The sequence below is a fragment of the Balaenoptera physalus genome, assembly GCF_965194825.1.
Source record: "Balaenoptera physalus genome assembly, chromosome: 18".
Classification (NCBI taxonomy): domain Eukaryota; kingdom Metazoa; phylum Chordata; class Mammalia; order Artiodactyla; family Balaenopteridae; genus Balaenoptera; species Balaenoptera physalus.
The window spans coordinates 74,978,389-74,995,492 of NC_138899.1; the positions used below are offsets into that span (position 1 = coordinate 74,978,389).

General features: G+C 38.0%; 1 protein-coding gene and 1 long non-coding RNA gene across 5 annotated transcripts in view; one reads left to right on the forward strand and one right to left on the reverse strand.

Annotated features, from left to right (window-relative positions):
• LOC309647882 overlaps nt 1-17,104 on the reverse strand; it is a 655,782-nt gene that overhangs the window by 489,245 nt on the left and 149,433 nt on the right. The window lies entirely within an intron of this gene.
• The window catches only part of UBL3 (ubiquitin like 3), a 77,671-nt gene continuing 61,442 nt past the window's right edge, over nt 876-17,104 (forward strand). The window contains exon 1 of one of the 2 annotated variants that reach the window (XM_082435778.1): nt 876-1,956. Coding sequence is in view for 1 of the 2 variants with exons in the window: in XM_082435777.1 (XP_082291903.1) it covers nt 1,930-1,956 (27 nt within the window). In the remaining variant the exon portion in view is untranslated. The remainder of the gene's footprint in view (nt 1,957-17,104) is intronic. The other variant, XM_082435777.1, reaches the window with a different exon arrangement.

Sequence of the window (17,104 nt, forward strand, 5' to 3'; positions counted from 1 at the left end):
GATATGTATAGAGAGTCAGATAGACATTTGTGGTCTCTGCATTTTGTTCCTAAATCTGGGGTAGATGTATTCTTCATCTAAGTCTCTCACTAATGGTATTATTTTCTGCTGTTTGCTAATCACTGCAGGTGTATAAATTTTCTATTACATCTTGAGTTAAATAGAATTTCAGGGCTAGCCTGGGAAACTGGCGAATCCTCATGTAGTTTGTAGTAGCTATTTCCTGATAGAGATTTAGCATCATACACTATCGTATCTAATACAGTTTTTGGTTCATACACTATTGCATCTAATGCAGTTTTTGGTAATTTCAATTAACTAGATTGTAGCTTTATGGCCCTGGGTCTTCAAGAAACACATGTTCCAACATTCTCCCTGCCTAACGATATCCTTACTCTTGTTGAACTTCTATGACCTTATTGGAAATCAATGCTTCTGATCTTCCAAATGTATTGTTGAGGAGAGACCTAGACGAAATCACTATACAAAATGCTTTGAGATTGCAGGATGTGGAGAGTGTGCTATCCTTAAAATGAATGATTTTGCTTGGAGGTAAACCACGTTTTAACTCTGCGTGTGTATTGTGCACGAGGGAATTTCTCTGTGCAGAATAATTTTCGCCCAATAATTCGCACGATCACAGCACTTCTGGTAGCAGGTATCTCCTAACTCCCCTGCAGCAGCTTGGCTAAAGCGAGCTTTCCTCTCCTAGCAACTGTTGCTAGGAGGGGCGTGGCTTCGGAGTCGGGCGAGGACGCGTTAGGCGGCCCCCTCCCTCCGCACCGCCCCCCAACGGCGTAGACTACACTTCCCGTGATGCTCGAGGGTGGTCTCCGTAGTGACGCATTTGGTGTTCGCGGAGGGGGAGGGGGAGAAGGAAGGCGGGGGCGGCGGCTGTGAGGGGGGGGTCGTGCTCTTCCCATGTCCCCGACTCGCGCTCCGGCAGCTGCCGCCGCCGCCGCCGCCATGTTGGCTTGAGGGGCGATGACAGGAGGCGGCTGCGGCGTCGGGTACTGAAAAGTGGAGGAGGAGGAGGAGGAGAGACAGAGCTCTGAGAGGAAGCGGTTCCCGGACTGAGGAGAGGAAGGACCAGGGCTCTTCCGGGGCCCAGCCGAAGTCGGCGTCGCGGGGAGCTCGCGAGGCCGGGGAGGGGAGGGGAAGGCGGAGCCGGGGGAGGCGGAGGCGAGAGAAGAGCGCCGGGAAGCCGGAGACTATGTGCCCTGAGCCCCGCGGCTGCCCGGAGGCGCCCGCGGCCTGAGCCCCGACGGGCCGTGGGGTCTCCTGCCGGGCCGAGCGCCCCGCTTTCCCCGCTCGCCGCCCCGGCTCTCCGGCCCGGGCTTGCGCTTCGGCTGCCAACGAGTTAAATGCCCTTGAGCGCGGGTTTCCGCGGCCCGGCTGGCAACGCCGGCCGCGCGAGTTGAGCCGTTTCCCCGCGCCGTCCGCCGGGGGACGCGTCCATGTATAGCCACATAGTTATCTGTGTACCGCGGCGCCGGGGCATTCTCCTCCTGCTTAATGAGGACTCGACTTGGGAGCAAGTGTGAATCACTGCCGGGCTGGGAAAGGAGGAAGACGATTTAACCCCCTCCCACCCCGCTCCATGTCCGTGTGTCACTCGGCTCGGTCCACCTGGCGCGGCCGGTCCTGGGGCTGCTGCTGCTGACGACGGCGACGGGGCTGCCACCCCAGGAGTTCCCTCCTGCTCTGGCCACACCGCTCCCGGCGATTGTTCCTCTTCGCTCGGAACCTCGGCCCGGCCGGCACTTTGGCTCCGAAAGAACTTATTTTAGGGGGAAGCACGTCTCGAATCAGTCAAGATCGTGAAGGTTGATTTCTGTAGCTCGAAGATTTCTCTTTTTTGTTTGTTGTTGTCTCTTTTTGATTTTTTCTTTTTCGGCGTAAACATCTGGGTATATATCAAACGGCAAGATGTCCAGTAATGTCCCGGCGGATATGGTAAGTGAAGGATAAGAGTTACGACACCCTTTGATTTAATTGTGGTTTCCAGTCTTATTTAATCAGAAAGGATACAGGCGTGGGGTGAAGGTTTGCGGGGGACTGTTGAAAAGACACGGTGCTGGGAGATCTGGAGAAGTTGGAGGGTCTGGTGTCCCTCTTGAGGAAGTACTGCTTTTAATGCGGATTTTTCTCATTTGTGTTTTCTAAATGATTAAAGACAATGGAGAAGTTGGGAACACGTAGCAAGGTAGCCTGAAGTGAAGAAAATCTCTTCCTCTTTGCTAGAAGCCTCTGAACACTTGTGTCTTTAAAGCTTCTGAAAACGTCAGTGGCAGTGGGCAGAGCTCAGGACGGGTGTCCCTGCTAGATACAGAGGTGGGCAGGGAAACGGGGATCTTGCTCGGTGGCACTGATCATTAATGCAGTAGGTACAAGCTTGATATTTCCAAAAACAGGGACGTGTCATCTCTTGGAGAGAAACTTGACCAGAATTTGCTGTGAGCTTTTTGAAACGTCTGGGTGAACAAGTATGGCAACAGAAATATTAAGACGTTTTGGAATTTTCACAAATCTAGGCTGGCTGTGTTTTGGTACTTTTAATGAATATTCCAGGACTTTTAGTACCAAATATTTAGTAGTATTACATCACTGGACTTTTAAAAGCTCATAAAACACATTATTGATTGAGCCTTGATCCTGGAATGTTAAGAACCTGAAACAAAAAGTACTCTGCATAAAGGTTAAGGATACGAGACTGTTGACTAACAGGAACCATGTAGGTTTACAGTGCTGGGAGGTGGGTTTGTGTGAGTGTGAAATTACACTTTGCTGTCCTAGGGTCAAACGTAATGCAATTAACAGGAAGGTGAATAATCTTGTTTATGAAAGAATTGAAGTTAACATAGTTATGCTCACTTACATGAAGTTAACATTTGAGTGTTTGTATATTTCAGCGAAAGATCAAAATTGAACTTTCCTGGTGATTAAATTTTAAAATGACAGCTGTTTCAATAAGAGTGAACCTCATTTACAGGCTGTAAAATAAAAATTAAATGGTTCTAACTGGCATAATTTGACCTTGGTTTAAAGACATTTTGCTAGCGTTTGATTTCCCTTTTAGTGCACTATTTAAATGCAAAGGAACCACAGTGTTCTGTCTCTTGGGTGGCCACATAGCAACCTTACACCCTCCTTCCTGATTCTTAAAACTCGAACACTGTCCTTTTAGTTTTCCCTTCCCTCCTGGTGTGCACACCGGAGAATAGTCTACGGCCTGCTTAAGGATAGCTGGACTTGATTTCCTCCACCCTACTGGCGAAGTTGTCTGGAGAGGTCTCTGGACGGAGCTGGAAAATGCTCTTTCCTCTGTTGGATAATTGCTCTGTGGGCTCATCACCTCCAGCAAAGATTGGCTCTCTCTCTAAAGCCTCCATCTTATATCATCATGCGCACTGTGAGATATGATCATCCTACGTACTATTTATCTGTCACAGAAGTTGTCGTGAAATAGATTTGTGTCATTAAAACAGTGCCACAACTTTATTTAGGCCCAGTGATGAAGAAAAGCTGGAATGTGGGTAGCATCAGTCACAGATTGAGATGATTTGGGGAATACTGTTTCCAAGTCAGAGAGAAGGCTTGGAAGCTAGTGTTCGGCTCAGGGGACTGGGAAGTAGTGGCAAGGTTTTATTAATAGCTGCAGTTATAAAATACAACTATTTCTGTTTCAGACTGTATTTTAAGGCCTTGATGATTCTTTGGTGCTTTGAGATCCCTTGATTAAAGGTGATATGCAAGGGCAAAGCAGTATTATGTAATAAACATATAATGCCCTGGTGATGCTATTTCAGAGTGTATCTAAGGTACAGCTCAGATTAGATGGTTCTGAATATTTTTTATGTGTCATTTTCTAGTTGTCCAGCTTGTTGGAGGTCTTGAGGGTTTTTTCCAGCGTTAAAACCTTTTAAACCTTCATTTGCTAGTACTTACATTGCATTTTTGCTTAAGAAGTGCCTTTATGTGATATGTACCTAGAATCCTCAACGTTTTGAAATATGACATAAATACTGGTTGAAAGTTGTCGATTAAATGCTTCATATTTGTTCAACTTCTTATTATCAGTAATTGACAATCTGCATTTACATCCGTGACTTAAAGTGAGAAGACTTTTACCACTCTTGGAGAGCATCAGCTGGTCCACTCCCACCTCTTTCCACACTCTTGACATTTCCCTTGAAGTACAACTCTTAAGTGATCAGGATACACACCCTTGCAAGTACGAATACATGCATTTTTGCTAGATGCAGTAAAAATGTCAAGTTTCTCAGTAGCAACAGTTCGTATGTGCTATTTAGAAACAAATGTTACGCTGTTTCACGTGTTAATGGTGCTTGTCAGTTGTATAGGAAAATCCTGTTTAGGAAACGAGGTGGGGCAGTGAAGTTATAACCCCTGTCATGTTTTCATTGGAGATAGTTCATTCCTGTGCTATAATAATTGCTAAATCATTTGATGTTTTTGGTAAAGTCTTCTTACGGCAATTATTGTGACTCACTTTAAAATCGATTTTTTAGCATCACTTTTGTATTTCGTAAATATAACTAACATTTAAAATTTATTTTTAAACATTCAGTAAATTTTTTTGTTTACCATTAGTAGTCTCTTTCTTATAATCCAAATTGAGCAAGCCAGTCTTTTGGGGGTGGGTGGGAGTGGTACCCCCAGTGAATGGATTTGCTATATTCTTTACAAAAAATAATTTGCAGTTGATACTTTTTCAATAAACATTCTGTAAAGATGTCCTATAAATTATATAAATGTGTTTACTTAAAATGTTGGCTTTTCCTTTGCTAAGAATGATTGAGTTTGAACTAAGAGATTTACTAACATTCCAGTATAATAACTTATTTGTGAGAAAAATCTGAAAATATCTGAACAGAATATCATTATAATACATTGTGTTTAAATGATTCATTTTTTTCCCCCTCAGCGCAAATCATAGTTCATGATGGGGCAATATTCATTGTTTATAATTGTAGCATGAATTATGTTAATGACTTAGGTTTTTCTGAAAGAAAATGTTTACACTTTCTGTTAGTAATAAAGCCTAAGGCTGGGTAGATAAGCTGGTAATTTCGTTTTCTGGATTTGGAAAGTTATTAAGAAATAAATTATTGTATTTATAAAACTATTATATAAGACATTTGAACTACTATTTAGAGCTTTGGACTGAAATTATACTTTATGATATCTGTAAAATTGAAAACCGTACCTAAGAGAGACATTGACAATTAGTGTGAGAATAATGGCAAAGCAATTTTGGTTATTCGAAATGTTTTAGATGATAAAATACAGAAAAACCCTGTATCTTTTAAAACTATTAATGTAAAATTGTAGCAGATGTAACCATTTTTAGTCTGGGGTTAAGTGAGTTAATAATAATTTGAGTTTTTTCAGTGCTTAGTGAATATTTTTATTGTAATGTCATATCTGTAACATTTATGGAAGAAATATTGGAGCCCTCTAGTGGACAGGAAATTATTAAAATGAATTTCTTTTCAAACTGAAGTTTTATCACTTTTCCAAGTTAAAATGACAGATATAGAGTATGCCAGGGGAAAATGTCATGCTCGATAAAGGTCTAGAGAATAGAAAAATTTTAACTTTGAAGAAAGGGTATATTAAGATCTAATGCCCAAACAAGGCAAAAACAACAAATAACATACAAGGGAATCCCCATAAGGTTAACAGCTGATCTTTCAGCAGAAACTCTGCAAGCCAGAAGGGAGTGGCAGGACATATTTAAAGTGATGAAAGGGAAAAACCTACAACCAAGATTACTCTACCCAGCAAGGATCTCATTCAGATTCGATGGAGAAATTAAAACCTTTACAGACAAGCAAAAGCTAGGAGAATTCAGCACCACCAAACCAGCTTTACAACAAATGCTAAAGGAACTTCTCTAGGCAGGAAACACAAGAGAAGGGAAAGACCTACAATAACAAACCCAAAACAGTTAAGAAAATGGTAATAGGAACATACATATTGATAACTACCTTAAATGTAAATGGATTAAATGCTCCATCCAAAAGACATAGACTGGCTGAATGGATACAGAAGCAAGACCCGTATATATGCTGTCTATAAGAGACCCACTTCAGACCTAGGGACACCTACAGACTGAAAGTGAGGGGATGGAAAAAGATATTCCATGCAAATGGAAATCAAAAGAAAGCTGGAGTAGCAGTTCTCATATCAGACAAAACAGACTTCAGAATAAAAACTATTACAAGAGACAAAGAAGGACACTACATAATGATCAAGGAAGGGATCAATCCAAGAAGAAGATATAACAATTCTAAATATTTATGCTCCCAACATAGGAGCACCTCAATACATAAGGCAAATGCTAACAGCCATAAAAGGGGAAATCGACAGTAACACAGTCATAGTAGGGGACTTTAACACCCCACTTTCACCAATGGACAGATCATCCAAAATGAAAATAAATAAGGAAACACAAGCTTTAAATGATACATTAAACAAGATGGACTTAATTGATATTTAAAGCACATTCCATCCAAAGACAACAGAATACACTTTCTTCTCAAGTGCTCATGGAACATTCTCCAGGATAGATCATATCTTGGGTCACAAATCAAGCCTTGGTAAATTTAAGAAAATTGAAATCGTATCACTTATCTTTTCTGACCACAATGCTATGAGACTAGATATCAATTACAGGAAAAAATCTGTAAAAAATACAAACACATGAAAGCTAAACAGTACACTACTAAATAACCACGAGATCACTGAAGAAATCAAAGAGGAAATCAAAAAATACCTAGAACAAATGACAATGAAAACACAACAACCCAAAAACCTATGGGATGCAGCAAAAGCAGTTCTAAGAGGGAAGTTTATAGCAATACAATCCTACCTCAAGAAACAGAAACATCTCAAATAAACAACCTAACCTTATACCTAAAGCAATTAGAGAAAGAAGAACAAAAAAACCCCAAAGTTAGCAGAAGGAAAGAAATCATAAAGATCAGATCAGAAATAAATGAAAAAGAAATGAAGGAAACAGTAGCAAAAATCAATAAAACTAAAAGCTGGTTCTTTGAGAAGATAAACAAAATTGATAAACCATTAGCCAGACTCATCAAGAAAAAAAGGGAGAAGACTCAACAGAATTAGAAATGAAAAAGGAGAAGTAACAACTGACACTGCAGAAATACAAAGGATCATGAGAGATTACTACAAGCAACTATATGCCAATTAAATAGACAACCTGGAAGAAATGGGCAAATTCTTAGAAAAGCACAACTTTCTGAGACTGAACCAGGAAGAAATAGAAAATATGAACAGACCAATCACAGGCACTGAAATTGAAACTGTGATTAAAAATCTTCCAACAAACAAAAGCCCAGGACCAGATGGCTTCACAGGCGAATTCTATCAAACATTTAGAGAAGAGCTAACACCTATCCTTCTCAAACTCTTCCAAAATACAGCAGAGGGAGGAACACTCCCAAACTCATTCTATGAGGCCACCATCACCCTGATACCAAAACCAGACAAAGATGTCACAAAGAAAGAAAACTACAGGCCAATATCACTGATGAACATAGATGCAAAAAATTCTCAACAAAATACTAGCAAACAGAATCCAACAGCACATTAAAAGGATCATACACCATAATCAAGTGGGGTTTATCCCTGGAATGCAAGGATTCTTCAATATATGCAAATCAATCAATGTGATAAACCATATTAACAAACTGAAGGAGAAAAACCATATGATCATCTCAATAGATGCAGAAAAAGCTTTCGACAAAATTCAACACCCATGTATGATAAAAACCCTCTAGAAAGTAGGCATAGAGGGAACTTACCTCAACATAGTAAAGGCCATATATGACAAACCCACAGCCAACATTGTTCTCAATGGTGAAAAACTGAAACCATTTCCTGTAAGATCAGCAACAAGACAAGGTTACCCACTCTCACCACTGTTATTCAACATAGTTTTGGAAGTTTTATCCACAGCAATCAAGAGAAGAAAAAGAAATAAAAGGAGTCCAAATTGGAAAAGAAGTAAAGCTGTCACTGTTTGCAGATGACATGATACTATACATAGAGAATCCTAAAGATGCTACCAGAAAACTCCTAGAGCTAATCAATGAATTTGGTAAAGTAGCAGGATACAAAATTAATGCCCAGAAATCTCTTGCATTCCTATACACTAATGATGAAAAATCTGAAAGAGAAATTAAGGAAACACTCCCATTTACCATTGCAACAAAAAGAATAAAATACCTAGGAATAAACCTACCTAAGGAGACAAAAGACCTGTATGCAGAAAACTATAAGACACTGATGAAAGAAATTAAAGATGATACAAACAGATGGAGAGATATACCATGTTCTTGGATTGGAAGAATCAACACTGTGAAAATGACTATACTACCCAAAGCAATCTACAGATTCAGTGCAATCTCTATCAAACTACCAATGGCATTTTTCACAGAACTAGAAGAAAAATTGCACAATTTGTGTGGAAACACATATGACCCCGAATAGCCAAAGCAATCTTGAGAACGGAGCTGGAGGAATCAGGCTCCCGGACTTCAGACTATACTACAAAGCTACAGTAATCAAAACAGTATGGTACTGGCACAAAAACAGAAATCTAGATCAATGGAACAGGATAGAAAGCCCAGAGATAAACCCACGCACATATGGTCACCTTATTTTTGATAAAGGAGGCAAGAATATACAATGGAGAAAAGACAGCCTCTTCAATAAGTGGTGCTGGGAAAACTGGACAGCTACATGTAAAAGAATGAAATTAGAACACTCCCTAACACCATACACAAAAATAAGCTCCAAATGGATTAAAGATCTAAATCTAAGGCCAGACACTATAAAACTCTTAGAGGAAAACATAGGCAGAGAATTCTATGACATAAATCACAGCAAGATCCTTTTTGACCCACCTCCTAGAGAAATGGAAATAAAAAGAAAAATAAACAAATGGGATCTAATGAAACTTAAAAGCTTTTGCACAGCAAAGGAAAACATAAACAAGACGAAAAGACAACCCTCAGATTGGGAGAAGGTATTTGCAAATGAAGCAACTGACAAGGGATTAAACTCCAAAATTTACAAGCAGCTCATGCAGCTCAATATCAAAAAAACAAAAAACCCGATCCTAAAATGGGCAGAGGACCTAAATAGACATTTCTCCAAAGAAGATATACAGATTGCCAACGAACACGTGAAAGGATGCTCAACATCACTAATCATTGAGAAATACAAATCAAAACTACAATGAGGTGTCACCTCACACCAGTCAGAATGGCCATCATCAAAAAATCTACAAAGAATAAATGCTGGAGAGGGTGTGGAGAAAAGGGAACCCTCTTGCACTTTTGGTGGGAATGTAAATTGATAAAGCCACTATGGAGAACAGTATGGAGGTTCCTTAAAAAACTAAAAATAGAGCTACCATATGACCCAGCAATCCCACTACTGGGCATATACCCTGAGAAAACCATAATTCAAAAAGAGTCATGTACCACAATATTCACTGCAGCTCTATTTACAATAGCCAGGACGTGGAAGCAACCTACATGTCCATCGACAGATGAATGGGTAAATAAGATGTGGCATATATATACAATGGAATATTACTCAGCAATAAAAAGAAACGAAATTGAGTTATTTGTAGTCAGGTGGATGGACGTAGAAACTGTCATACAGAGTGAAGTAAGTCAGAAAGAGAAAAACAAATACTGTATGCTAACACATATATATGGAATCTTAAAAATAAAAAAAAAAAGGTTCTGAAGAACCTAGGAGCAGGACAGGAATAAAGGCGCAGATGTAAAGAATGGACTTGAGGACACAGGGAGGGGGAAGGGTAAGCTGGGACGAAGTGAGAGAATGGCATGGACATATATACACTACCAAATGTAAAATAGGTAACTAGTGGGAAGCAGCCACATAGCACAGGGAGATCAGCTCGGTGCTTTGTGACCACCTAGAGGGGTGGGATAGGGAAGGTGGGAGGGAGACACAAGAGGGAGGAGATATGGGGATGTGTGTATGTGTATAGCTGATTCACTTTGTTGTAAAGCAGAAACTGACACACCATTGTGAAGCAATTATACTCCAATAAAGATGTTAAAAAAAAAAAGATGTAATGCACAGATTTTCTCTTTACTTACATCTCTTCTTAATTTTTCTTTCTCTTGCCGGAACTTCTTATTCCCAGTATAAGTTGGGAGGTTTTATGAAGCTAAAGGGTAGATAGTACCATTTATGTGTATATACCTATACACACACACACACACACACACACACACACACACACACACACGTAGCTGACTTGATGAATGGCTTATTAATTAACATATCTCTTATGGAGTGTTTCTCTAAATTGTTTTACTTGAATGTGTCTTAAATTTGGTGTTCTGAATTAGGCATTTTTATTGAGAAAACAAATAACACATTATTTCCCTCTGCTTTGAATGCCTTTTCCTTTCTAGCTCTGAATCCTACTCAAGCTCATGTCCCTCTCCTGTGAAAACGGTTTTTAGTTCATTCTAGTCCACAGTGATCTTTTCTTCCTGTGAACCATTTTCTGTCTGTGTATTTCAGATTCTTACGTGATGTCAAATTTACATGAATATGTGTCTTACCTTTATTATATCTCCTGTGATTTCTAAAACAGAATAGACGTTTAAAAACTGTTGAGAGTTTTCTTGACTCCTAAAGCATTACTCTCTCTGTTACTTATGGGAAAGGTAAATATTGTCCCATACTACTACTACTTATAATAATGGTGTTAAATATGAAGTCTGTGATGTCTGCTTCTATTACTACTTGGAATATGAAAAATATATTTTTAGTGTAAGGCTTGAAGTTATTTTAAATTATCGATAAAGTACTGACGGCTCTACTTGTTTTCGTAACATGGAACAGTAAATATGATTTAGGAGCCTGAAGTATATACTTCTTAAATATGCTCTTTAAGAATTCCTCTCATTCTGAGGGGGGAAAAACTGAAAGTGACTAGAATTCATGGTAACTGGAAACCCTCGGTAATAAATTTTTCTGAATCAGTAAATTTTTTGAATACATAAAGGTTGTTTTGGGGAATATCCCAGTTTATTTTGGATTACTGTCCTATTTGCTTACGTGTAATATGCTACGCATAATTTACTTTCCATGACTTAGAGCCATCATTTGAATAATATTGATTAACTTCAATGAAGTTCATTGACTCCTTCACTGTGTAATGTAGTATCATTATTCTATAAACTATAGCTGTCATGCCCTCAGCATCTAATATAGATTGTGAAGCCTTATGCCCCTTCACTACTAGTAATTTACAAAGTGAGATGAGGCAAGTCAGTTGCGACGTGAGAATAAAAATATTAGAACTTCTAGTTGTTATTTTGTGCTCCAAAAAGAGGGAGGAATTGAGGTTTTGTATTAATATATGGATTGGATCTGAAAAAGCCTCCAGGCTTTTCTAGGTCCTCGTTCTCATGAGCATGGTTTGCTGGGGGAAGGTGTGGGAATTTGGTAATGTAGAGACCAACAGCAGCACCATGAGTTTCTCAAAGTTTCTGCAGCTTCTCTGTCATAGTATATTATATAGTTACTTTTAAAAACACTTTTTAAAAGAATCTATGATACTTTGTATGGAAATGGGAAGCAGAGGTTCACTGTCAAAGTACTTAAAGAATTGTAGAACTCAAAGCTGAATTACACATTTTTATTTTACAAAAGATGAATATTTTAGATGCTGATCTTTTCCATGATGGCAAGAAGCTATCAACAGTATGCTACCTAGCATATAATTTTTAGAAAACAATTAGTTGTCTCTTTAAGGCAAAATTGACATTTTTAACCAGTAAGTGAAAAAAAATACCTGCTTTTCAGAAGAAGTGTTATGGAGAGAACATTTGAAAACATCTTTAGACTTTTCCAGTCTGTTGAAAAATCTTCATCATAGAGAATTTCAGTGGGCTTTAGACCCATTTATTAGAAATGTAAAAAGCAACACATTTTCCTTAGTTTGCAAAAATATCTGACTGACATCAGGTAAAATAAAATTGTGATAACACTGACATCAAGTAACTGACTTAACAAAAACTTGTGCATATTTAGTGATACAATAGAAAAGTGATATGATTTTGTGAAACAGTAAGTGACATAGTCTTCTATATGGATCTGTGCATTTGTGAGCTAGGTTTTTCAGTTAGGACTTAACGACTTCTCTTAAAACCAAGTTTCAGAGTACATTGAACTTTACAAAAGGGGAAAGCAAGATTTAAAAAAATAAAGAGGCGTATTCAGTAACAGTGCTCTTACTTGGTATGTTAACAGTAATAGTATTTTTAGTGATTGCAATATTAAAACATAATGTTTAAAATAGTTAATAATTAAAACAATATTTTAATCTTTTAATTCTGTTTTAGTATACGTTTTATAATATACATAAAATATATGGTTTATAAATGAATATATATATTGGCAGTATATGCTGAAGTATTTTATAGTTTAAAATACTTAAAAAGTTTATTAGAATAAAATGTGTTAAAAATGAGCAAATGGTGTCTAAGTGAGATTTTTAGGAGTTCTTACGGTAAAGTGCATAATCTTTATTTCATGGACTTGATCATGTCTGTCTTGGTTGCTTAGAGTTCTGTTTACTTCAGGGCTTATCGCTTTTGGCTGTTAGCTGTGTTTTGCAGAGATGTAGATTCTTGCAGGGATGAACTAGGTAGATGATTAAAAAAATACAATTACATGTATAGCTTTATTTTGAGCTCATAAGGGAGAGATGCTAACATTTGTCGTGTACTAGCAGTTTCCCAGGCAGATGCTCGGCATTTTACAGGATAACATTTAGTTTAATCCTCTCAGTGACCCTGGATAAATAGGTTGGTATATAGAAAAAGCAGCAGCTATTGCCCACCAAGTGAAGACCACCCGGAATACATCTGTAGTGGAACGAGTCAGGTTTACTGACTTGCTGCAGCGAGGAGGAACCTGTGCTGAGCAGCCGCGCGGGCTCCTAAGAGGGTATCGAGAGGTTCTTGCTGGGGTTTGGACTGTGCCTGATGATTCTGATGAGAGAGCAGGGGAAGTGGAGACCAGCTCTGGACTGAATGCTGCGTACACAAAGTGGAAGTGGGTTGGTAATCAGATCCTTCAGCTGTCTTTGTTTAGAGTCAGGAGAAAGGAAGGGGGCTGGAGGAGAGCGTTAGTCATTTTGGAGCTGTACAGTGGCCCTGGGAGAGTTTATTACCTGTCGGTCTTCTGTTGACCTTGTCTGTCTCTGTCTTTTAGAGGCATCACAGTGCGATTGTCAGCAGAACTGTTTTTACTTTCTCACAACCTAGGTTCAGAGAGGGTAAGGAACTTCTTTGGAATCAGGAGTAGCTAGGAAAATGCAGAGCTAGGGTAGGAATTTGGGTCTCACGGCAATAGTGATAAACACACCAAGCCCTTTCCCCCTACCATACCTGAGCAGACAGTGCTAAATCCCTTAGGCACTCCTTCCTAAGCAAAATACCTCAGATTCCTTCCCAAAACCCTCCCAAAACCTTGTTCCAGGTGTCTTTGCAAAATACTATGTAACCTCTGCGTTGGAATGATTTTAATGCAGGTGGATTTTCTTATTAGTTGCTAACATTAAAGGGAGTTTTCTTTAAACTTGTTGGAACTTTGAGTCCTCTTGTATTTATATTATACAATAGAACTTTTTCCTATAAACTTACCACTTTGAATGCAGACTATTATTGCTTTATATATATATATATATATATATATATATATATATATATATATATATATATATACATAAAACACATAGATTGATTTAGTGCTTTCAGGGTATTTTGTTTTTGTCTTCATACTAGTATTAACTGCTTATGTATGATGCAGATCTCTGTTGATAGATTCAAATCTAGTAGCATTTTTTAATGGTCTAAATAAAATATATACTTGGGCAATTTTCTTTGACTAGATTTTGAGAAGAAAATGTTCTTTCTGCTGAAGAAAATTGTCTTAAGTTAGGCATTATATCTTTTGTTTATGAACATAAATTAAGATGGCAATTCATTATGTCCAGACAAAATGTTCTCTCATGATATATGTTTAGTTTTCTTCACTTTCATATAAAATTAGTGTTTTTGCCTTAGAAATACTCCTGCTTTTGTATCCTGCTTTTTTCATTTAGTCATATATCATTAACAGTTATCCATACAAATAAGTTATAGAACCATATTATAATTTTGAACTGATTCTGATAAATATACATAAATTGTTTAGCTATTCCATATTCATATAGCATTTAAAAGCTATTATAAACAGTGTCATAATACATACCTTAGAGTATATCTCTGTGCCTTGTCTGATTATTTTCTTAGGATAAAATTCTTGAATGTAGTTGCTGTGTGTTTAGATATGTGTTTAAAATTGGGGGGATGGGGGAGGGATACACATTTACTGATTTTAAAGCATCCTTGAATTTCTGGATAAACCTAACTTTTTCACTATTCATTATCTTCTTAATATGCTAGAATATATTTCATTTACATTGCATTTTTGTTCATGAAAAGGATTGACGAGTAATTTTTAATTTCTTGTAAAGTCTTTGACACTTTTAGGTATCAAGGTTATGCTGACTTCATAAAGTGACCTGGGAAATGTTTTTTATTCTCTGAGTTTGTGAAAATTGATTTTATTGCATCCATAAATGTTTGGAAGAATTCACTGGTGAAGCCATTTGGAGTTTTCTTGTGGGGATTATTGATTCTGTTTCTTCAATTCATGTAGGACTATTCACGTTTTCTATTACTTCTTTGTCAATTTTGGTAAGTTTTGCTTTTAAGGCATTTGTCTATTTTATCTAAATTTTCCAATGTGGCGTACATTTTTTATAATATCCTTTCATTATCTTTTTAATGTTTGTAGTATCTGTAATATGTGCTTTTAAAATCTGATTGTTGGTAATTTGTGCTTCTTCTTGATCACCATTGATTTTCAAAGAGCCAATTTTCAGATTTAAAAAGTTCTTTATTTTCTGTTAGGTTCTGCTTTTACTTTTATTTCTTTCCTTCTATTTCTGAAAAAAATTAATTTGCTGTTCTTTTTAAGGTTTCTTGAGATGGATACTCAAATCAGTAGTGATCAGTCTTCTTTTTTTGATGTATGTGTTTAAGTCTATGAAATTTCCCTATAAATGCAACTTTAGCTGGATCTCACAAGTCTGATATATCATATTTTTATTACTCAATTAGAATTGTTTTAAATTTTCCATTGTAGTTTCTTTGATCCATGGGTTATTTAGAAGTATATTGCATAATGTCTAAGCATTTGGGGATTTTCTAGCTATATTCTTATTGTTGATATCTAGTTTAATACTACTGTGGTCTAGGATCATTCTTTCTCTGATTTCAGTTGTTGGTAATTTGTTGACACTTGTTTTCTGGTCAGTTTTAGAAAATTAAGTGCGGTGTGATTAATATCATGTAAGTGAAGTTTATTAATCATGTTCAAATCGACTGTATCACTACCAACTTCTTTGTCTTTTTTATCACTTCATTGAGAGAAATGTGTTAAAATCTCCAACTGTGTGAGGATTCATCTATATGTCTTTTTAGTTCTCTCAAATTTTTGCCTTATATATTTTGAGGCTAAGTTCTTGGTTGCAAATAAATTTACAAATAAATTTGTTGTATCTTCCTGTTGGATTGATCCTTTTATCATTATCTGTAGTAATAATTTTTGCCTTAACGTCTATTTTTTTGGATACTATATAGTACCTTTTTTTTTTTAACTTCTCTTTCCAGCTATTTCTTTAAAACCTTTCTTTGTCCTTATAGCTTAAGATGAATCTCTTTACGCATCATAGTTTTTTGTTTTTTTTTTATTGGAGTATAATTGCTTTACAATGTTGTGTTAGTTTCTGCTGTGCAATGAAGTGAATCAGCTATATGTATACCTATATCCCCTCCCTCTTGGACCTCCCTCCCACCCCCCACCCATCCCATCCATCTAGGTCATCACAGAGCACTGAGCTGAGTTTCCTGTGCTTTATAGCATGTTCCCACTAGCTACTTATTTTACGCATGGTAGTGTATATATGTCATTCCTAATCTCCCAATTCGTCCCACCTTTCCCTTTCCCCACTGTGTCCACGTGTCCGTTCTCTATGTCTTTTTTCTCTGTTCCTACCCTGCAAATAGGTTCATATGTACCATTTTTCTAGATTCCACATATACGATACTTGTTTTTCTCTTTCTGGCTCACTTCACTCTGTATGACAGACTCTAGGTCCATTCACATCTCTACAGATGACCCAATTTCGTTCCTTTTTATGGCTGAGTAATATTCCATTGTATATACGTACCACATCTTCTTTATCCATTCATCTGTCATTGGACATTTAGGTTGTTCCATGTCCTGGCTATTGTAAATAGTGCTGCAATGAACATTGGGGTACATGTGTCCTTTTGAATTATGGTTTTCTCAGGGTATATGCCCAGTAGTGGGATTGCTGGGTCATATGGTAGTTCCATTTTTAGTTTTTTGAGGAACCTCCATACTGTTTTCCACAGTTGCTGCACCAACTTCCATTCCCATCAACAGTGTAGGAGGGTTCCCTTTTCTCCACACCCTCTTCATAAGCTGGGATTCTTTTTTTTTTTTTTTTAAATAAGTTTATTTATTTATTTTTGGCTGCTTTGGGTCTTTGTTGCTATGCGTGGGCTTTCTCTAGTTGCGGCGAGTGGGGGCTACTCTTCATTGCGGTACGCAGGCTTCTCATCGCGGTGGCTTCTCTTGTTGCGGAGCATGGGCTCTAGGCACGTGGGCTTCAGTAGTTGTGGCACATGGGCTCAGTAGTTGCGGTGCATAGGCTCTAGAGCGCAGGCTCAGTAGTTGTGGCGCACGGGCTTAGTTGCTCTGAGCCACGTGGGATCTTCCTGGAGCAGGGATCGAACCCGTGTACCCTGCATTGGCAGGTAGATTCTCAACCACTGCGCCACCAGGGAAGCCCTAATTCTTTCCTTTCTTTCTTGGACTATGAATTCATGTATGTTAGGTCATTTCACAGTTT